We start from the raw sequence: 23,526 nt of genomic DNA, 5'->3' as shown, positions 1-23,526 counted from the left end.
GAACTTAATTGCACTATAGTGGAACTTGTGGAACTGAGCTGGTGGTGCATATCTGTGCAAATTCTGCTGCTGTTCTCCTGCTACACAACTACAAACACAATGCTAAGGATTTTTTCTAGTTTTTCTCTCATGAAAAGCTTTCTATCTTTTTATCTGCAGCAAGATCAGTTACAAACCAGAAGAATTTATCAAATTTGTTAACATTATTAACTGATATCATGCATTCTGCCCCTTTGTCAAGTTGTCCTTCAGCTGTAATAATTCTTAGAGAGCCAGGAAATGCAGCAAGCAGCAATCACATTATTTAGAACAAATCCTTAAAAGTAATTACTAAAGCATCAAAACAACAATAATTTAAAAAGCAAGCATTTGTATACATAAGCAGTATAAAGCCAGAAGAAAAAGCAGTTGGAAAAAACTCTCTTTTCTACAGTTTTTTTCCTGACATCTACATTGGTTGAACTGTTTTGTACAAATGATGTGTTGTACAGCTCTCTGGGCTCAAATTGCCATTTGATTTACAGAAGCATCAGGAACTACAAGACGTTTGTCTCACGTTCTCCAAGAAGATCAAAACCTTTCAGCTACTGTGTTATCAAACTAAGGAAGACAGCTTCTAACATCAGCTAGGATTCCCATGCACTGCGGAGGAACATAATCCAGCACTCACTGACTCCACATTCTGAGCTGTTTTGAGAGACTTAGGACAGCAGAACAATGCACTTAGGTTTCACAGGGAGGCCTGGGCAGAAAATATTTTTTATTGAGTTACACAGCCCCAGAGTACTTGCCTATGGTGTGCAATCTTGTCACAGAATCACAGAATGGCCTGGGTTGAAAAGGACCACAATGATCATCCAGTTTCAACCCCCCTGCTGTGTGCAGGATCACCAGCCACCAGACCAGGCTGCCCAGAGCCACCTCCAGCCTGGCCTTGAATGCCTCCAGGCATGGGGCATCCACAGCCTCCTTGGGCAACCTGTTCCAGTGCGTCACCACCCTCTGTGTGAAAAACTTCCTCCTAATATCTAACCTAAACCTCCCCTGTCTCAGTTTGAAACCATTCCTCCTTGAATCTTCCGATTTAGTTTTATTCTCCTTCCAGATTCTTTATAGCACAATAACAGCAAGATGATCAGGTTTCTTTTTAAGACAAACCTGCTTTCATGTGGAACTAAGGGCCTGTCAAAGATTTTGTTCTAGGGTGTCTTAACACAATGCATACTTATATATTTAAAACAAACACAAATGTGCAGCAATGGTGGCTGACCCTATTCCATGACACAGTTTATTCACAAGTCATTGCAGCAAAGCACACATCAAGTGCAGACAGTCTTTAGTTTTATCACAGTAAAAAGGATATGCAAGTGTTTCATACACAAAGTATTTAATTTGAACTTCAGTTTTTATTTTGCTGTTTTTTTAATAAATCACACACCAAAGTAGTTGTGTGAAAGTTGAAATCATTCACTTCATTCTGGGAAATATGGTGACCACCCTTTAAGATCCCTGACATTATGGTTACTGAAAGATGGTTATTCAAAATAGTGGGAAAGAAGTTTAAAAAAAAAAAAATAAAAGCCATGAAGCTGCAAGGTAGAGAGAGAAAAAAACACAGGAGGATGTTAATGTGCTGCATCTTGACAGTAAAATAGGGACTGAAAAAACTAGGACACAAAAAATAGGGAGAAGACCACAGAGTAAAAATTCAGTGGTCTTTTACCCACAATATCACACATTATGGACTCTGATTTATGGATGCAAATCGACAGGAAGCAGCAACAAATTGTTTTAAAAGACAATCAATGGAAAAGATGTTTGTTTCTTCTACCCATGAGGGGCTTTCTTGAAGAATCCTAGATTTACTTCTATTTTTGTAAGGCACACATGATATTTATTTGTACAGGTACTTAACTGCATTAACTAAACTCAAAAGTTTTCAGTGAAAGTGTTCAAAATCCATTCAATTCAAAGTCAAAAGGAAGAAAGCTGAAAGCTAAGCACCAAAATGCCTTCAACACAGAGTAACTTTGTAATGGTATATTTTAACTTCAGTAGGAATGCACCCTATGTAGTGTTTGCTACAAGCAAATATATTCTGTACTGAGAAAAAGCTTCACTGTAAGAATAGAGACAGTACTCAGAGGCTAGGTATTTTGAAAAACTAGACACAAGGTATTTCATTGCAAAATGACCATTAGTACAGTTAAGGTTTCTTTTAATAATTTACCTGCTATGCAGTTAACATAAGCATCGCCCATTTCAGCTACTGAGCTTATGATAACAATGTGACTCATGAAGATTGCTAAAAAGCCATTTCACTGTTGAGTAAATGAAATGTAAGTGATTTGGAATAAAACAGTGAGTTAGGAAGAGGCACAAAATTCCATACAAGAGTACCCAAAGGATGGGAGAAAGAGTATTACAGGGAGGAAAGAGAATAGAAGAGTCATAAACTCAAATGATTAAGACTGATAGAACTTTAACTGAGGTTAGCAAGATTAATGGGTGAAGCTCCAAGTGGAGGAAAAGTACTTCTAGGATAGTAATAGAACAAACACACTATGTAGTGGCTGTAGTGAAAATGAAACAAAAACAGACAGCTACAAAACAACAGCCCGCAAAGCACACAGGTGCTGAAAGTTTAGACAGCCCAACTACTAGGAACAAAATAGAGCTCCACAAAGTAAACAGCAAAAACAATTTCCGAACATACAATGACTGTCCTCACAAGTTTGATGAGAACAACTTAGGAAATGAACTGGTTAGACTGAAGTCATAGAGAAAACTCAGAACTTAAGCTTATGAAAAGCAACTGAAAAAAATCTTCAGACCCAGTAGGTTGGTAAAGTTGCTGATACAGAGGTGTTCTGGATATTAGAGAAAAGCAAAACTTGCTACAGTTTGAGTATGACAGCATTAAGGAAACAAAGACACTCAAAACTTTAAAAAAAGAAGTACAATCAACACAAAGACTTTTAAGAAAAGCAAATTAGCTTCTACAAATATATACAAAGGAGAGAAAACTGGATTGATAATCTCAGCCAACCAAATTCAGGATGACAGCAAATGCACTTAAGTGGAACATTTCATATAATTCAATCCATTGACAGAAGGACAGTCCTGCTCAGGGAAAACTGACAAAGGCTGAAGAGCGCTTTCTGCTCCATTGCTGCTGACGTATTTCTTTGATAATTTTGAGGGCTACAGCTACTTCTGAAAGCACATTTGGAGAAGAGTCAGAGATTACCAGGACAGAAGAGTTTAAGGTTAGATATTAGGAGGAATTTTTTCACACAGAGGGTGGTGATGCACTGGAACAGGTTGCCCAAGCAGGCTGTGGATGCCCCATCCCTGGAGGCATTCAAGGCCAGGCTGGATGTGGCTCTGGGCAGCCTGGTCTGCTGGTTGGTGACCCTGCACATAGTGGGGGGTTGAAATTGGATGGCCTTTTCAACCCAGGCCATTCTATAATTCCATGATTATAAAAAAGTGAATTATTGTGTTTTTTCCTCCTTCCTTATTGAAATAACTCCATTGGGAAAAAGGCAGAAAAGCAAGCAACAGACTGTTAGAGAAGTCAGCTGCTGTGCAAGCTTTCTATTTTCTGATACAGACTTCAAGTTCTTATTAGTGCTTCTTTACTACCTGGCAACTCTGATGCAGTAAGAGTTTACAAACTGAATTTGGGATTAACAGTGAATTCAGAACAAGATATTAAATGTGCCTAACAAAATGGTGAAAAAATTCTGAAGCAAAAATCAAAAAGGCAAAGCAATTAGAAGCTGCTAGAATCAATACAAGTCTGCGTTGTTACAATCTCAACCCTTAGCTGCTAGAAAATTAGGAAAGTACATTCTGTAGCTTACTCAAGCAGAACTAACAATAAGTTACATAATCACTTGGCAGTGAGAGTCACAATAGCAATATCAATGTACTTAACATATTTCAGTAAGTTACACAAATCCCAAATACATCTGAAAATTGCAGACATTATAAAAACATTTTCTAAAAATGCTATTTGTAATCAAATATGAGTAACAATTTAAAAGTATGCTTTTGTTACTGATTGTGTGAAAAACATCCACAAAATTGCATTTCAGTTAAATAAAGCATTACCTGAAAAAATTTTCTCTACGTTAATTACAAAAGCTTTCAATTTCTCCCAAAATAATTTCAACTTTAAGACAAACCCAGTAGTGTTATCACTCTGCCTCTGTAAACTAAATAACTTCCACATTTTTATTAGATGATTGAAGAAGTGCTAATAATAAGAGAGCACCGAATATCTCTTCTTAGTGCTAGTTTTATGACCATGTTGGTAGCAAATTAACCTTACTCCTACTGTCTTGAGAAATTATCAGAGCTTTGCTTCCTTTTTAGGCAAGTGCTTTTTAGATTGTAAACAGTTTAACCTAAGCATGAGGAAAAACTTCATAACAATAAAATCAGAATGCTGTTAAGAGGAAATGGCTTGAACAGGTTTTTAAACAATGGCTTCCACCTATAAACTATTCAAAGTGTGTATACAGGCAGCTTAAATATTGTAACTCATTGTTTTAAATTGATCTTATGGGGGACGAGGGCAACACAAAGCACATGAGCAGAGGCTTACCAAGAGCATTGTGTAACAGCAACAAGTTAGGAAAAAGGAAATTAAGAAAGCAGATGTGAAGCACAATGGCAAATACAGAAAATACAGCATTATTTAAATGACTCAAAACGTACTGACAACCATACCAAGATTTAAGGTTTCAAAACTACAAATGATTATGGAAAAAAGGGTTAAAAGGCTTAAATTGCTAAAGCATAGATAATATAAAAAGTTTCTGTTCTCCGACAGTAATACTTCCTTAATCATAGAATAGAATTGTTTAAGTTGGAAGAGACCTTTAAAGGTCATCTAGTTCAAATCCTGTGCAATCAACAGGGTCACCTACAGATAGATCACGTTGCTCAGAGCCTCATCCAGCCTGGCCTTGAAGGGATGAGGCATTCATCACCCCTCTGGGCAACCTGATCCGGTGCTTAACTACCTTCAGTGTAAAAATACTTCCTTATATCCAATCTAAATCTCCCCTCTTTTAGTATAAAACCATTTCCCCTTGTCCTACCGCAACAGATCATGCTAAAAAGTCTGTGCCCTTCTTTCTTATAGCCCCCCTTCAGATACTGAAAGGCTGCTCGCAGGAGCCTTCCCTTCTCCAGGCTGAACAGCTCCAGCTCTTCCCCAGTCTTCATAGCAGAGGTATTCCACCCCCCTGGATCATTTTTGCGACCCTGCTCTGGATGTTCTCCAACAGTTCTATGTCTCTCCTGAGGACTCCACATCTGGATGCAGTACTCTAGGTGAGGCCTCACAAGCACAGAATAGATGGGCAGGATCACCTTCCTTGCCCTGCCTGCCATGCTGCTTTTGATGCAGCCCAGGATAGGGTTGGCTTTCTGGGCTGCAAGGGCACACCGCTGGCTCATCACAGAATCGCAGGTGTTGGAAGGATCCAGAAGACATCATCAAGTTCAATCCCGCTGTTAAAGCAGGTGCTCTACAATACATTGCAGAGGTAGGGATCCAGCTTTCTTGAATACTTCCAGAGAAGGAGACTTCACAACATCTCTGGGCAATCTGTTCCAGTGCTCCGTCAACTTTACTATTCTGCGTGTTAGTACAGAACTTCCAGTGTTCAAGTTTTAGGTCATTACTCCTTGTCATATGCACCAGAGAAGAGACTGGCCTCATCCATTTGCTTCCCACCTCCCTTCAGATATTTATAAATATTTATCAGATACTCTCTCACTCTTCCCCAGGCTGAACAGACTCAGGTTACTCACCCTTTTCCTCATACACAAGATGCTCCAGGCCATTTACCATCTTTATGGTCCTTCACTGGACGCCTTCTAGGGGATCTCCATCTTTTTTGAATGGGAAGCCCAGAATTTGACATAGCAGTCTAAATGTGGTCTCATCAGAGCAGAGCAGAGGGGGAGGATCACCTCCCTCAATCAGCTGGCCACATTCTTTTTTTTTTTTTTTTTTTTTTTTTTTTTTTGGGGGGGGGGGGGGGCAGGGAGGGCTTGGGGAGTGCATTAATATGGATTTTTTGGGGTGGATTAACATGCATTAACAGACTCATGCCCTTCACTGCTATGAAAGGAAAAAAATCACTTCAAAGGTTAAACTGACAAAAAGCAGATCCTTTTTTTGAACAAACACCACATGATTTCCTACTCCAGAAAGGGATGAAACCACCTAGAAATGATTGATCGCCTACTTCAAAAAGCAGTTAAGATTTCTGAGCTGCAGAGATAGACTTTATAACCTGAATAGATGAAGTGTGCTATTTCTTTGACTATAACCTGACAGAATAATTGAGCAGTATAAGAGGACTAATGGTTGTATGGGAACTGCTGAGACACGGCATGAACCTCTGATCACCTGAGGTGAGCCATGAGTCAGCCAGAGGAGCACAGGTGAAGGCAATTCACCTGTGCTGCCGGAAGGGGTGGAGCCTGGCTCCACCCCTCCTGGACCTATTTAAGAGCTGGCTACCAGAGGGGAAGGATCTCTTCTGGAGATCCCCTCTTTTGGTATCTTCTGGTGAGCTCAACCCAAGGGTAAGCTCTTCTACTTATTCTCTTTTGTGATCCTTGTTTGCTTTGCCTTACTCTTTTGATTATATTGCGATTATAACATTTTGATATCTATTGATTATACACAATTATATTGTGATTATAACATCTTGGTTATACAAATGGTAAATACTTTTTCCTTTTTTTTTTTTTTAATAGCTAGAAAACATTAAATAACAAAGAAATATGAAATTCTCATGACTACTGCTGCTAAAAATCTAATTTTTAAAAGATGGAGGACAGGGTATTAAGTTACCTGAAAGTCATCATAAGGGAACAGCAGCATCTCACGTAAGGCATCATTCAAAATCTGTGTTTTCCTCTGAACGATGACATTTTCATAGTCTATTGGTTCTATGAGTTTTGGTTTTGCCTAGAAGAAAAAAAAAAAAAAAAATTCAGGTATACACTGAGGATAAATTATAAACTGTTTGCCATTGTAAAAAGTAGCTCTTAAAATATTGGCAAAACTTGATTTCTTCCAAACCAAAACCTGAGAGTATTCAAAATGTACAGCAAGTCACACAATATCATACGGGTTACAGCATCCGCTTACACAGAAAAGCAAGCTATTTGCCCCGGAGAAGAAACCATTATTTTCCCCAAACACAGTTAACGTGCAAATAAACATTTGTATGTTCTTCACTATTAACAGAAATATTTAGATTTTGCTTCCTACTGTCCAAAGAACTCTCATCTGGATCCAGCAGAGATTGAAACAGCCTTAGCTTTGAGGTTTTGTTTTAATTCAATAACCTGCAGTAGGGATAGGCTAATTCACTTTCTTCTCTATCTTTTTTTTCCAGAATTCCCATACATAATTCTTCTCCCTCTTAGTTGCCTGAGTACCTCTCTTCAGTTACTATACACCAGTACAACATTTAAACACCGTACAGCTGTCAAGGCACTACAGCTGTCTGTGCACAGAGAAAAATCTTCACTTACTCCACCAAGCATTCTGCTCACTGGTCAGATGGTAACACAGGTCTAGATAGAGTTCTGAATGATGAAGTACTCCAAAACCTTTATTTATTTTTAGCATGAATTCTCCAGAAATGGAGGCCTTTTTGATCATGCAATTATCTTCTTTCTGCACTGACTACAAATTTTCAGCACATTCAAAAGCAAAAGCTACAGAAACTCAGAGGAAGGCAGGCCTCATTATTTTTACTGACTAAACTTGTAACAACTTTAAATAGTTGTGAATATAAACTACCAAATTGTTTGTATTTATGAAGAATTGCATGGTAAGAACACACAAATGCATTATGGCAACAGCTGTTATAACTTCATCTACAGCTAAGCGCTGATCAATACTGTAAGCTGAAAAACTGAACTGAAACATTTTCACATAATGCCTCACAAACATTACTCCATCTTGAAATCGGGTCTTTGCTTGTCACAGGAAGAGGTTAAAGAAGATCTCCAAGATCACCCAATCCAACTGCCCACCTACTTCCAATATTTCCCTCTAAACCACGTCCCTTAGAGCAACACCTAAACGTTCCTTGAACACCTCCTGGGTCGATGAATCCACTACTTCCCTGGGCAGCCCATTCCAGCACCTGACCTCTCCTTTCAGAGGAGGAATTCTTCCTAATATCCAAAGTGAACCTCTATTAGTGCAACTCGAGGCCGTTACCTCTCTCCCTGTTACTGCTTTCATAGAGAAGAGGTCAACACCACTCAGTTCCCTCAGCCACTCCTCCTAAGACTTTAGGTCCAGCCCCTTCACCAGCTTCACTGCCCTTCTTTCTACATGCTTCAGTACCCCAATATCTTTGTTTTAGCGAGGAGTTCTACTCACAATTCCTTGTTTCATAGTATCAAAACAAAATGCCAAAGTGTTAATTAAAAAAAAAAAAAGCTCAATTCATAAGGAAAATTCAAAGATGATGCGGGTTTTTCAAAAAAAACTTAAACAGTATAAATTACAAAGCATTGCATTATACACCAGATACTTAGTTGATGGTTCAGGTCCATTAAAAACAAGAACATTTTTCAGAGCCCCAAGCATTTTTTACCAGACTTTCTGTATTGCCAGTATTTATGTTAGGTTTCTAATACGGACACATTTCCAGTTATGTGACTTCTAGCCTCCTCTGTAGTTTGCTTTACCTTCAGAAATAAATTAGCTTTGCTCGCATTTTCCTTACGTGCAGTAAACAGAAGATGAAAAACATATTCCTTCCTTACTACAAGCTTTTAAAGAACCTAAAGCTCTCTGGAGCTGATGTCCTGAACACACATCTCCCTTCTAAGTCAATGGGACCACTGATGTAGCTCCATAATCTCTCTGTTTAACCAACGAAGCACTTGACACAGAAAATAATTGTTTCCATAAAATCTCTTCAAGACTTTCCTTCTCTGAGTTTCTCCACAGTTACGCTTTTCTCTCTTAGTCCTTTGTCAGATTCAAAAGGAAGAGGATGTTTTATCAGCTTAAAGCAGATACGAAAAACAAAACAATAAACAGCACACTACTTTGGCGTTTAGCCAGACTTAAAACATCACAAGGAAGCAGATTCTCTCTCAAGCTCCCTTTCAGAGAAAAGATTTGCCCAGTCTGTTACTGCACGTAATACAAAAGATACTGGGTTTGTGCAGTGTTACTGAACAAGACTTATGGACCTGCTGACAAACACAGAGCAGCCTGGTCAAGACTGCAAAACCACGTCTCACAAACAAGACTTCATTTTTCCTATTGATTTGTAACAAGCAATGTTTTATTTCAGCAACCTACGATAATGCTAAGAGCACAGGCTTTCATGGCGTCCAGCACTTGAGCCAGCCATTGCTGTGTTTGTCAAAGACAGAACAGAGAAAAGGATCTGTACTGCATCTCTCTGTTATTGCCAGTGTCCTATTGGCATGGAAATTTATCAGAAATAAGAACAGCTGTCACAAAACCCACATTAAAAATTCTAATCTGCTTGAATATCAGTAATATATTTGGACAAGTACTGTCTGTGGCTCTGTGTGAAGACCATGTTACTACTATGCATATATTTAACCAACAACACGTCTTCATCAACAAACAATTTTTAAGCCTGTGAGATGCAGAAGAACAAAATGCACTCTTTCAGTCACCTGTTCTCATGCTGACGTAAATGGACCAGAAGTATTTACTCGAGCTACAGACAAAGAACCACCCATACAAAGAATAGACAGTTGTACTAGCTTTAATTATTGTTTTTTTTTTTTTTTAAGGAAACACTGTGCAAAAAATGTTCCTTTTTGTTTAAATAGAAAGTCTAAAAATTCTCATCCTATTGTCATAAGAGAGCTGTCACAGAAAACAGGGAGCTTTTCCAGAATTCATAGAGCACAGACTAAATTACTGTGTTTCATCCATCCGATGTACTCAGTTGATGGTTTGGGTCCATTTAAAAACAAGAACACTATTTAGAATTCAAGCACTTTGACCAGAGCTGAACTGCCAGTATTTATGTCAAGTTTTTAAATACAGATCCAGTTCCAGTCATTAGATTTGTAGCCTCCTGTGTTATTTTGTTTACCTTCAGACGCAACGTAAGTATGTTGTGTCCTGTTGTGTCTCTGTGAGACTCAGCCATCTTACATTTTATACTTCCAGTTTATTTCCAAGAAGTAGTTCAGGCTTCCCAGAAACATCTTCTGATTTGATAAGCAGCTGCTGCTTGTGAATTACTATCAAGGTGCAGCTGGACAGTATGAGTACTATTCTGGTGACTTGTACAACAGCTAGTGTAACAATAGCTCATCCAAAGAAAGAGCACCACCCAGAAAATCTAAATGCTTTTTCCATAGGCTCTTCTTGCTTGTGTACCTCAGAAGTAAATATATGGCATGATCTAACTCGAACCACAGGAAAGCAAGAGTGCAGACACACTTCAGCTCACTGAAAATAGCATGTGGTTCCATTATCTGAACTTACCGCCTTCTCTGCTATCATTCTTGGGGAAAAAAATACAGTGAGAAGATTAATATTTTAGAGGAAACTTAATCAGGGAATAAAAAGTTTTGGTTAAAAATGTAAGGCTTTTTTTTTCATCTAAGCACTTTTCACAGAAACCTGACTTAATTCATGTTGGTATTGAGCATCAATGCAGGAAAGACAGCAGAGCAATAGATATTGCAGGATGTCTGAGGTAGGAAGGCTGTGCACGCAGTGCAGTGTATCCTTGCACCATTTCATCTAGTTCCTCCCCCCAAAAAAACAAAAACGGATACCATACCTTCTATAATTACATGCCATTTATACACTTGTCTATATATGTAACAGATTAAGACTAAATTAGCAACTGGAAGGAAAGCAAAGACACTGTTTGTGTGACCTATGTGGAAACTAAGTGTTCTCCCTTAAAATATTGACCTTTGTTTTCAGTGCATCCACTTTATCTGAAAACAGCAGAAAAGAGGGGAAACACTGGTGGTAGATGAATCCATGAATATTAAAATTAAGCAGTATCTGGGAAATTAAAAGGATAACCTTTGTAAATGGTTATGATTAAACATAGTAACTTTTTTTCTTTTTTTTTTTTTAAAGTGCATACAGTCTGAATGACTGCAGTACTCCACATCTCTCCAGAAACACTAAATATCCTCTCAGAGTATTCATGAGGGAATAAAAACAGTTCTAAATAAAGTTAAACATTCCAAAGTCAGGAAAGCACACACAAGATTAGCTCATATTGTACTGATGAAAATCTGGCCCAGAAATCAGAACACACCCATGCAGAAAAAACATGTTTTACTAACAACTGCCCTGAGTAGAGGGAAACAAAAAAAAAACAGTGCAAAGGAAAAGAAACTTTGTCTTACAAACGCACATGTAAGCTTCCAACTATGTACAGTAACAATTCCCATCAAGCTGCAGATGTACATTATTAGTACATATGCCAAAATGTTTGAGCCCTAAATGCACACAGTATGGAACTTAAATCAGGGCTGGGGGACCAAAGCTGGGATCACAGCTCGTACTAATTTCAACTACAGCCAGACACAGAAAGAGGAGACTTTCAGCCTTTTACTCAGCAATTAGGTATGAGATATCATTAAGTAAAATTGGAATTTTAATGAGAATTATTTCTGTGCCTCTTTCTACCAATACATGTTTAACAATCCTCCTCTGTTGGTTGAAGAGGTTTATTGCCCCGGCTGCAGTCAGCTGGTGGATGCGTTATTGCTTACCATCTACTCTTGCTGTACTATTACAACTCCAACAAAACTAGTGTATAGCAATATAGATAGATAGACAGACAGACAGATTTCATTTGATTATCTCCTTTAAATACAGGAATATCCCTTTCTGCCTCACTTGAAGCTACTTTAAAACTTTTAATTCCCAAACAGCATGCATTGAAGACACGGAGAAACACACCCTTAGCTTAAATACATCTCAATTTAGACAGATCTTGGAAAATTTAAATAAAATTTAACTATTACACACACCATCTTGAGAGAGTTCAGGTATACATCAATTGCAAGAATGGATTTTGAAAGGCAAATAGCATTCACACTAGGTTTGAAGTACTATACAGCTACACTAGATGGAACAGACACTGAAAAGCAGCTAGTAAGAAAATAGAAGTCGAACACCACACTCAGAGGGAACCAGTTTTGACCCAGAACTGTAAAAATTAATTAGAAAGGCAAGCAATGCACAAAGAACAGAATACAAGACTGAAATACACCTACACAAGTAAGCGCTCTTTGGAACTTCTCATCGGCAGCAAATTAAGCAGCTTTTCAGACAGAACTGAAATTACTAGAGGGTACAGACAGCTTGTTCAAACAACTCTTACCAGTACTACCACAGGACTGTCCGCTTCTGCTTCACAAAGACCTGCATCCTTGCGCTGCTGTGGAGACTCTATAATAAGGTCTTTTTTAGGATTTCTGATTGTCCTTGCCTGCATTCTTTGATTGGAAATACAAAGAACAGCAAAACTGTTTGCGTTTTGGCATCAAAATAATTAACATGCCAGTGATCCAGTGAAAACAATAGCTTTCTCCCAACACAAGCAGGAGAAAGTATGAACTAGTCGAACTTCTCAGCTGCAGTTTGCTAAATCTGTCATGGTGGGAATGCATGACAGACAAAGGCCAGCCCCCAAGCACGTTGTATTCCTCTGGGGAAAAAAAAAAAGAAGGTGGATCTGTTTAAATGCCTTACGGTTATGAATCAAACACAAAAGAGAACGTGCCTTTCTAAAATGACTGTGTGGAACAGTCCAAGCTTTTTACAGCACTTATAAAATAAAGGACTCCATAACTGGAAAATATTCATTGTAAGATTTCTTTCCTTTAGAAGTATAAAGTTGTTTTGCTTTTGTTTTTTGATACTAGTATCACTTATTCAGGTACTATCAACAGCGAAGCCTCTAGTCAAATACACACCTTAGGACCAATGCCCCAAGTAGAAAAGCTGATTTCTGAGGGTGGTGGGAGGCTCCCTCAGTCCCTTCACTCATTCAAGCCAGTTAGTTCATTCCTATCTCACACACATGTGCTCTGTCAGTTCATTCCACCCTCTTTGAAACCCTCCAGCATTTTAGATGTTGATCACCAATTGCCAAGAAAACACTGAGAAGACAGTGCAACAAAACCCTTACACATCTTGAATGAAGTCACTTGAGTAAACCTCAGCTCTGCAGCCAGGAGGAGCAGTCAGCCAGCACTCATTGGCTTTGCCTTCTGTGTGGCCTCTTCATTCTTTTTGATGACACAAGAGTATGGAGCAGGGGATCTTCCCTGTCCTATGAGGTTTGCAGAAGCATCCCGTGGCCTCACAATTCAAGATCAGACAGCACTTAGTGGTTGGTATCATCCATCTCCAGACTTAACTGTAATATGAACTCAAGTCGTGCTTCACTTTTGCTTTTGTATACCAACACAATCTCGTGTCTTACCATTACTCAGAGATACTGCTCAGCAGATGCACACTCCCGAAGAAAGAGGCAGTGACTTATCAGGACCACTGTTGCACAGCTCTTCAAAGAGCAAAGCAATTTTGTAAGCAACTTAGTTGACTGTTCTGATAATTCTTAAGGTTCAACTAACACAGCTCCCTCATGTAGTAGTTTTAGTGCATGATTTTATGCTAAACTCCTCCCGAAACAGTGTGAAGTGATGAATGATGTCCTTCGGGTTGAAAGAGGTATTTGGTTTTAGTTTTGCTTCTTTTCAACACTAATAAGTTACAAACACAAATATGCAAACCTCAGTGGCTGTATTTACCTACAAAAAACACCTCTGAGAGACAATTCAATTCAAAGTGAAATTCATCCCAAATTTAGAATCCCCATCCATTTATCCAACAATATAGTTTTGTAAACTAAGCCAATATTTTCATTCAATTCTTAACTCTGCTCCACTTCCTTGGGCAATTATTTCACTTCAATATTACTGACATCCTAAATTTAACTTGACATCAATTTTTATCTCTCACAGAAAAAAAAGTCACCATATTCTGAAGAAAGTAGATCAGCTTGCAGAGAAGCTCAAATGCCCTCTTTTTTGACTAGTATTTGTAAGAAGGCACAGCTTCAGGATCACATTTCTTACTCTTAAGGCCTAACTTAAAATGCTATTGTTCCTTTCTCTTCCCCTTCTCCACTGCCATTCTCTCAGCTCTCACACCTAAGATATTCCTACTTCAGCTCACTGTGGTTAAACCAGAACCATGGGTTGTGACCAAGTGCAGAGTCCGACCAACAGTCTGCCCACCCCATTTCCAATGAGTCTACAGAAAGAAACAGTACAGTTAACTTAATATTAATCAAGATCATCATGATTTCCTACAACTCTTTTTCTCTAGTTAATTAGTAATTCTCTGGAATTAAGGTCAATGCACTTACTTTTTAGGCAGTCTTTTTAACATTTAGGCACTCTAGACACCCCCACTCTACAACGCTCCTTTAAGAGTTAAAAGAAGGAAACGAGCAGTTTATTCAAATTCACAAAACCAGATCTTCCTGACCAAGTCAAGTTAGACAATAGTTCAAGAACACTTAGTTATACTTTCATATGGCACCAGCTCCTTTTGTTTCCAGAAAACGGAAGTACAGCACAGCTTAGACTAAATTATACCATTACTTGAGGATGCAGCTGCCTAACAGGAATTTGTTTCAACGAGATGGGTTGCGATTATACTCAACTGAAACCAGAAATACACAGCTTTATTATGCACAAGGCACCTCCAAATACTCACTAATAAGGAGTTTAAAATACCATGCACTTCAAAAAGAGTTTCTTCTGATTAATATAACAACACAAACACAAAAAGACTGTCAGTGTACAACAGTTATTTGACTGCATTTCCAACACAACTATCAGGAAATATGCAGGAAATTATTAGCTAATAGAGACCTATCTGAAAAATAATTCAGATTGTTATGGAAACAACACATTCAGTCTTTTTAAAAATACAGTTGCCTGAAGAACTTTCCACGGTGGTTTCACCAACTGTACTTTTCATACTACTTTCAAGTGTCAAATATTTGGCTCCCTCCTTGCACCACTTTCCCTGAAGGAGTTATCTACATAATGACAAAATTACATGGGTAAAAAGAATCCTCAGTATTCCCAGGATATCTCAGTGCTTCATCCAGCAAATTTACTGCTCAAAAGACAGGTTCTCCATATACACACTCTTATTCTTCCAATCGCTTTTCATTCCTATCACAGACTTTTCTGATGTAAAATATCACTTAATGAAGAGAGAGTAATGAAGAGAATGGGCATTTTCTCTCAACTTCAATGGAAGAAAGGATGCCTATGCAGTATCACTGCAAAAACAGACAAAAAATGGAGTAGCTTTGGGGCACCTATTTAGTTTTCAGTCCCATTTACAATCTGTATTCAAGATGACTAAACTAAACTCACTGTAGGTGCCTTCCTACTGAACCACTCTAATTCCGATTCTAATAATTCCCACAGAGTGGCCAACATCAGCATTCACTATATCCATCAGCTAACATTACAGTCAAACATCTCTGTCAGCTGTTCCAGGGAAAGAACTGTTGCTGTAACCTGTAGCAACAGAGGACCAAGGGGAGAAGGGCAAAGAATAATCCTGCTTGAAGTTTATAGGTCCTATTCATTTGAAAATAAGAGAATTTACTAGAACTCACATCTCCTTCTGCTCCTTGGAGGATCTTTAAAAGCCCACATAGCTCACAACACTTCACAACAGATAATTTCCAAAAAAAGAGAAAGAAGGATGGACTGCTAATGGTGTTTTGATGCTTCATTCTCCTGCAGTTTTCTTGTCTGGGGGCTTTTGGTTGGTTGAATCTGGTTTTAGGACACTAGTTCATATGAAAACATGGACCCACTTAAGTAGAATGATTACCACTATTAAAAGCCAATATTTCTAGCTGTCATCTGTATCAGTAAGAGATACACTAGCACTGCCCTCCCACACTTGGCTTCCTGCCTCGCAGCTGTGCTAAAAGCATAACATTTTCTAAATCAATGGAAGATTCAGTCTTGTAGCTATGTGCACTGAGAGCCACAAAGTTTCTTAAATGATTAACAGATATGTATTTGCCCTGGAAAAATATACTGAAACATTCAAGAGAATGGCTCAGTAAGCTGAGCTGACAGCAGATGGGATATAGCACAAGGTTCACCTGGCAGTTCCTTGCCATACTCATTACATTCAGATGAAATAGAAAAGGCCACAAAAAAGTCAGTAAGACTCAATCCTTCTAGGAGTGGCCAAATTAAAATTTGGGCTGGGAGAGATTTAAAAAGCATCTTGTTTAAACCTCCCTGCCATACATAGGGGCATCATCCACTAGATGAAGTTGCCCAGCTTCTCTGGGTAGTCTGTTCCAGTTCCTCACCTTCCTCAAAAGTGACAAATTTTCTCCTTAAATCTAAATCTACCCTCTTTTAGTTTAAAGCCATTCCTTGTCCTATCACTATTCTTCCTTGTAGGGTCCTTCTCCAGCTTTCCTGTAGATACCTGTCATGTACTAGAAGGCCACAATGTGGTCTCCCTGAGGACTTCTCTTCCAGGCTGAAAAACCACAGCTCCCTCAAGCCATCTTTATAGGAGAGGTGCTCCAGTCCTCTGATCACCCTTGTGAACTGTTTTGGACGCTCTCCAACAGTTCCACACCTTTCTTGTGCAAGTGGCTCCAGAGCTAAACACAGTACAGAACATGAGTTCTCATGAGAGTGGAACAGGGAGGGAGAATCATCTCCCCCCTACTCTGCTGGCCACTCATCTTTTGATGCCCAGGATACAGACAGCTTTCCAGACTGCAAATGCATGTTGCAGCCCATGTTCTGTTTTTTTTTTTTTTTTTTTTTTGTCCGCCAATATCCCAAGTCCTTCTCTGTACCCAGTCAGGCAATTTGTGCTCAGGATTGCTCCAGCTTAAGACCTTGCACTCAGCCTTGTTGAACATCATAAGGTTCAGACAGGCCTACCTCTCAAGCCTATCGAGGTCCCTTTGAATGTCTTCCCTTCCCTCCAGTATGTCAACCACGCCACACAGCTTGGTGTTGGCCACAAAGTTACCCCTTGCAGTCAATCTCACTGTTCATATCACTGACAAAGATGCTAAACAGTGCCAGTATCAACCACTGAAGAACACTTGTCACTAGTTCACTACAACACTGAGTGCAACATACAGTGGGAGTGTGACTATCCAGCTGATTTCTTATCCACCAAGTAGTTCATCCATCAAATCCACTACTGATCTCCTTTGATCAAATGGCATATCTGGTGGATGAGGGAAAGGCTGTTGACGTACTCTACCAAGATTTCAGCAAAGCCTTAGACATCACCTCCCACAGTATTCTCCTGCAGAAGCTGGCACTGTGACTTGGACAGGTACGCTCTTTGCTAGATAAAGAACAGGCTGGAGGACTGGGCCCAGAGAGCAGTCGAGAATGGAGCTAAATCCAGCTGGCAACTGGTCATGAGTGGTGTTCCCTAGGGGTCAGAATTAATAATCTTTGTTGATGAACTGACCAAGGGATTGAGTGCATCCCCAGCAGGTGTTTAATATCTTTGTTGATGAACTGACCAAGGGATTGAGTGCATCCCCAGCAGGTTTACAGATGACGCCAAGCTGGGAGGAAGAGTTGATCTGCCTGGGGGTAGGAAGGCCCTTCAGAAAGATCTGGACAGGCTAGATCACTAGACTGAGGTCAGTGAGATGAAGTTCAATAAGACCAAGTACTGGTCCTGCACTTTGGACACAGTGAGCCCAGGCAATGCTACAGGCTTGTGCCAGTGTGTCTGAAAGACTGTGCAGAGGAAATGGACCTGGAGGCAGTGGTAGACAGTCAGCTGAACATGAGCCAGCAGTGTGTCCAGGTGGCCAAGACTGATGGCCATGGTCTTCTGATACAGACCCTGGCTTTTATCAGAAACAGCACAGCCAGAAGGAACACAAAGGTGAACATCTCCCTGTACTCAGCTATGACAAGGTACAAATTGAGTACTGTGTTCAGTCTTGGGCCTCTCACTGTAAGAAAGACATCGAGGCCCTGGAGCGTGTTCAGAGAAGGGCAACAAGGTCGGTGAGGTGACCAAAGAATAAGTCTTATAAGAAACAACAGAAGGAACTAGAACTGTTCAGTCTGGAGTAGAGGAAGCTTGGAGGAGACCTTATCACTCTCTACAACAACCTGAAAGAAGGTTGTGGCAAGGTGGGGATCAGCCTCCTCTCCCAGGTGACTAGCAGTAGAATAAGAGGGAAAAGCCACAAGTTGTGCCAGGGGACATCTAGGTTGGGAGACATAGTGCTCAGGTGCTGGAATGGGCTGCACAGGGAAACAGTTGATTCACTTCCCCTGGAGATGTTCAAGAAATGCTCAGTAAGAGGCATGGTTTAGTGGACAATATTAGTTGTAGGTGAACAGCTGGACTAGATGATCACGGAGGTGATTCTATGATTCACTGCTGTAAGCCCTCTGTAGAAGGCCACCAGATTTGTCAGGCATGAACTGTCCTTACTGAAGCTATGGTGGCTGTTGATAATTGCCTCTGTTTTTCACGAGCTTTAACACAGTTAAACACAGTACCACACAACATTCTTCTCTCCAAACTGGAAATAAATAGATTTGATGGGTGGACTGTTCAACAGACTCTTCGTCTGCAGGATCAAGTCCAGAGTGTGGTGGCCAATGGCTCAATGTCAAGATGAATATCAGTGATGAGCGGTGTTCATCTCAAGGGATAGAATACCTCTCCTACAAGGACAAGCAGAGAGAGATGGGGCTGTTCAGACTGGAGAACGGAAGGCTGTGAGGTGACCTGAGAGCAGGTAAAGGGAGAGAGAAAGAGAGCATCTAAAGGGGAGCTACAGGAAAGAAGGGGACAGACTCTTTAGCAGGGTCTGTGGTAACAGAACGAGGCTTCAAAATTAAAGAGGGTAGATTTAGGTTGGATATAAGGAAAAAGTCTTTTATAGTGAGGGCAGTGAGGCACTAGCACAGGTTGCCCAGAGATATCATTGATGCTCCATCCCTGGAGATGTTCAAGATGAGAGTGGATAATGCCCTGGGTAATGTGACCTAGCTGTGCATGTCCCTGTTCATTGCTGTCCAACTCCTGTTGGACAGCATGGCCTTTAAAGGTCCCTTCCAACTCTAAGGATTCTATGATTCTATTACTCTATTCTATGATTCTATCTCCACATAGACAGGGAGACTGGCAGTGAGAACACTATTTGATTAAAGACGGCTCTTTTTCTACTTGGACTGCAGCTTACAATTATCAGTAACTAATGGGACAGTACAGACACTGATTAAAGACATACGCAAGTCAAAAACTTAAGAACACCTCCCAAACAGAAGCAACTCTGTGCCAAGCAATCCTGAAGAACAGCAGTGGTCCTTCCACTCCATAATACTAATCTTCAAATAGTAGATTTCTAAGAAACGAGAGCATTGCTAGCAAAAGCTAGCAGCTTCCTCCCAGCTTTACTGTAAACACATCTAATTTCACACCAGAAGAGGATACCTGCATGTGTAGATGGCTGAAATGCATATTTCAGGCTGTTCCTAAAGCACACCGTAGTATTAATTAGTTAAAACAACAGCAAAAAACAGAAAAGTCAACTCCTTTTCAGTGTTCACTAGCTCTAGACTCTAATTTTGACAACAAAATTACGTTGTCTCCACTGCAGAAGTCTCATTCCTATTACTCAAGTTCATAGAAAGCTTTAAAATAAATGTTTCCAACATACAGCCTGTGAGCCACACAAGGCCCTAGGCAGACAGATAGCCATGTGGCCTCACAAGAACATAAACTTGTAATGGTATTACGTCATTTTTAGCAATATTTTTCACAAGTCATTAGCATGTAGCTTGAGTATGGACTGCAAAAGTGACAACTGAACGCTGCAGAGGGGGAGGGTGCAATGCAGTACTGTTTCTCATGCCCACCACACACTCAGTTGAATTGCAGCTTATATGAACTATATATTCCATGCACTTGTGCCTCTTGGCGAATTAAACACAGTGACTGTCATTAATATTTCAACCTACCTACATGCAGTGCACCTGTGAAGACATGTTTGCCTAATAACAAAAAACATGTAATTTCTCAAATTCAGTTATTAAACTCAGGCTTCTGTTATTTCATAAAATAAGTTAACACATTTATTAGTTTCACAAAAACAAGGTTAAATAACTCACTAGTTTCACATTTCTGTTGGCCTCTTGTGTTGTAACTAAAACCATATTTTTTAACAAGTTGTGTTACTTGTATACATTAACTATATATTTTAATCCAGGTTGGAAGTGGCTCTGGGCAGCCTGGTCTGGTGGTTGGTGACCCTGAACATAGCAGGGGGGTAAAACTAGATGGTCACTGCGGTCCTTTTCAATCCAGGCCATGCTATGATTCTATGATTTTATTTGTGAACCGAGACAATTCCTCTTCACTCCATGCAGCTCAGGCAAGCCAAAAGGTTTGATGCTCATGCTTTGAAGTTAAAAGCAGGATATTCAGCTCTCCCAAGCTGATGCTGCTTTCAAAGCAAACATTTTCTACCTAGATTCAACTTGATGTCTTTTTTTTTTTTCCCAGATGCTTTTTTTCCTGCACATTCAGCCTATTATGTTATGGACAAATAACAACTTACATATTTAGACTTTGAACAACTATCCCAGATTTCATCCTCAGTCTTCAATATCTTTTGCATGCCAGCACACTGAGTGCTGGCCAACCTAGGTCTAACAAACTTCTCACAGGCATCTTTCAAAGACTTTCATTTGTTTCAGGAACGATGCGTTCAATGAATTTGTTCCCTAATTGTTCGTGCTGAAAGGCTAGAGATACTACATTTGGACATCCAAGTATTCTCTTAAGAGTCTAAAGAAAAGTTTAAAAACCTGAAAATTCTACAAGATCCATCAGGAGATTTAGCCAAAACTACGTGTCAACAGATAAGATAGCAGATTTTCATTACCCAAAGCAGAAAGATGAAAGAAGATTAAAAAGTTCTCACACAAAGAACACAAGAAAAGCTACGGAGCAGATAAGATGTTGCAATCAGGTCTGTTTCTTCCTTATTAAGAGGTCTAATGAGGTCTAATGCTCTGAGTGCTGATGGATAAAAGCTAAATTTTAATACAACTGCAAGCTTAAGCATGATATGACAGCAGCCTGATTACCTGCACACCACAAGGGAAGTGCTGCATAAGCTGTTTAAGTACATAAAACCAACAAAAAAAAAGAAACAAAAAATTCCATTTACTCAACAGCCTCACTTCCCTAGAATCTTCTCTTTTCTGTATTTCTACTTTGTTCCCACTGAACTTTTCCACTCGGAAGGAACAAGTTCATACTGATTTGTTAAGTCAGACAGTGAGGACATAAGGCCTTTTAGTAATGAACCTTTTAAGCACATTGTATGCTAAATTAAGAACACTATCACTTCTCAAAAGTAATTTAATATTAGCCTGAAATCAAAATATTTCCAATTTAAATGACTACTGTGGAGATTACTTCCAGAACGATGTAGCTGTCTGCTGTCGTTAATCAATCTTCCAATATGCAGACTTGGGTACACTTCCAAGATGTCCCGGTTCATTATGAACAAAATGACTCATGAGCAGCACAGGAACTGCAGCCACACAAAAATTCAATAAGGCCTAATGAGGATGTTGCTGTAAAGTCAACAGGTTACAGGGACTAAGAAGCTGCAGTTACTATAACAGGAGGTTGCTGGCTCCGTTTCCAGAACATACCCAAATCTATCTGTTTTAAAGCTGGACATGCACTATTCCAAAACGCCCTGCATTTCTTCTTAGGAATTTTGTAAGCACAAATGTAATAACTGTTATTCAAATTAATGTTTTTCCATGTCACGCTTAATGATTTTTTAGAACAATTTAAATTATTAGGCCACATCCTGCACACACCCCAGTTACTAAACAGCTTTAACTAACATTTTGTAAAATTTCATGGGAGAAACAGTAGTGTTGAGCGTGACATGGAAAGCAAATTCAGTTAAAAAAATAAAATGAAGTATTTCAAGCATAAATAGAGCTGCTTTCTGCAATATTCAGACATATAAAAGAAAATTACTGTCCGTCAACTCAGGCTTTGTCACTTCAGAAGTTCTGTCTTCTCCACTGGCCTTACCAGTACAGCCAGCTACCCTCTTCGTTCATTCAACATGTCAACAGCTTTATTAGCAAAGCTACTTTCAATTCGTGTTGGTTTTCTTATGCCCACATCACCATTCTCCCATGCTTATTTTCCATCCTTATCCACCACTGTAAACAGTTTTTTAGGCTCTAAGCAGTAGAATAACATATCCCCCCTAGATATTTGTTGGTCACACTACGATTGCAAATAAAATACTATCCGACCATAAGATGGAACGCCATGAGAAAATAAAACACTCCAAACTTCAAGATACTGCAACACATCAGAAGTAGCATGAAATATCATGCTGTGAATGGACTAAAAAGAGTCACAGGAAAATCAAAGCAAAGTACTGTAATTTTGAAATTCAACAAAATAGCAGAAATTATGTATTTTAACTGATTTCCATACAATCATAGAATCATTTTTACACTGGAAAAAACCTTTAAGACCATCAAGTCCAACCATCAACCTGACCTACTGAGTCCCATCACTAAGCCACATCCCTTAATGCCACATCCATGCATTTCTCAACTGCCTCCAGGGATGGTGAATCCACCACTTTTCTTGGGCATCCTCTTTCAGTGTTTGACACCTCTCTGTGAAGAAATTCTTCCTGATGTTCAACCCAATCCTCTTCTGATGCAACCTGAAGTCATCTCCTTGTGCCTTGTCACCTGAGAAAAGAGCCAGACCTTCTCCTAGCTGCAACATCCTTCCAGGTAGTTCTAGAGAGCAATGAAGTCCCTTCTCAGCTTTCTCTTCTCCAGACTCAGCAGTCACAACTCCCTCAGCCATTCCTTGTAAGTTTCACATCCTTCAACTTACCATAAAACTAAGCAGATTAGAATGCTTTCTTCAACATTTACCGAAAATAAATATGACCTGGGCGGACATTTTAAGAAAATACAGTTCCATCAATTTTCTTGTTAAAAGTTGCATTATCTCAAACTAAATTTATAATCTTACAAAAACATTGGTTTATACCCCAATAAACAGAGATCCCGTGAGGTCCTTCAAACTCGGTGATGTAGAATAAGATGAAGTGTATATGACAAGCTAGAAATGTTCCTATACGAGTGATACGGCATTTTCATTGCAGGCTCAAACAATCTCAGATAGATAAAAATAAACTGTATTCCCAAGAAGGACATTCTCATTCAGCCTTCATTTTATCTTTTATTTCCTTCAAGCAATCAAAAGAGTACACCTGCTAAGATAAAACTTCAATTAGACTTAATAAGACTCTAGATACAGCTTCCTGACCTCTGGATTACAAGTTAAATAGG

General features: G+C 39.4%; 1 protein-coding gene across 11 annotated transcripts in view; it reads right to left on the bottom strand.

The window, feature by feature from the left end:
* LOC125687867 (dedicator of cytokinesis protein 9) overlaps positions 1 to 23,526 on the bottom strand; it is a 121,243-nt gene that overhangs the window by 79,632 nt on the left and 18,085 nt on the right. For 7 of the 11 annotated variants that reach the window (XM_048933163.1, XM_048933155.1, XM_048933158.1 and 4 more), the window contains exon 2: positions 6,887 to 7,003. In XM_048933163.1, coding sequence (XP_048789120.1) covers positions 6,887 to 7,003 — 117 coding nt within the window. Of the gene's footprint in view, positions 1 to 6,886; positions 7,004 to 12,416; positions 12,700 to 23,526 lie in introns of those variants that run through there. The other 4 variants (XM_048933159.1, XM_048933154.1, XM_048933162.1 and 1 more) reach the window with 1 other exon arrangement.

The sequence above is a fragment of the Lagopus muta genome, chromosome 1 (genome assembly GCF_023343835.1).
Source record: "Lagopus muta isolate bLagMut1 chromosome 1, bLagMut1 primary, whole genome shotgun sequence".
Lineage (NCBI taxonomy): Eukaryota > Metazoa > Chordata > Aves > Galliformes > Phasianidae > Lagopus > Lagopus muta.
This window is presented reverse-complemented; position numbering and strand designations above follow the sequence as displayed.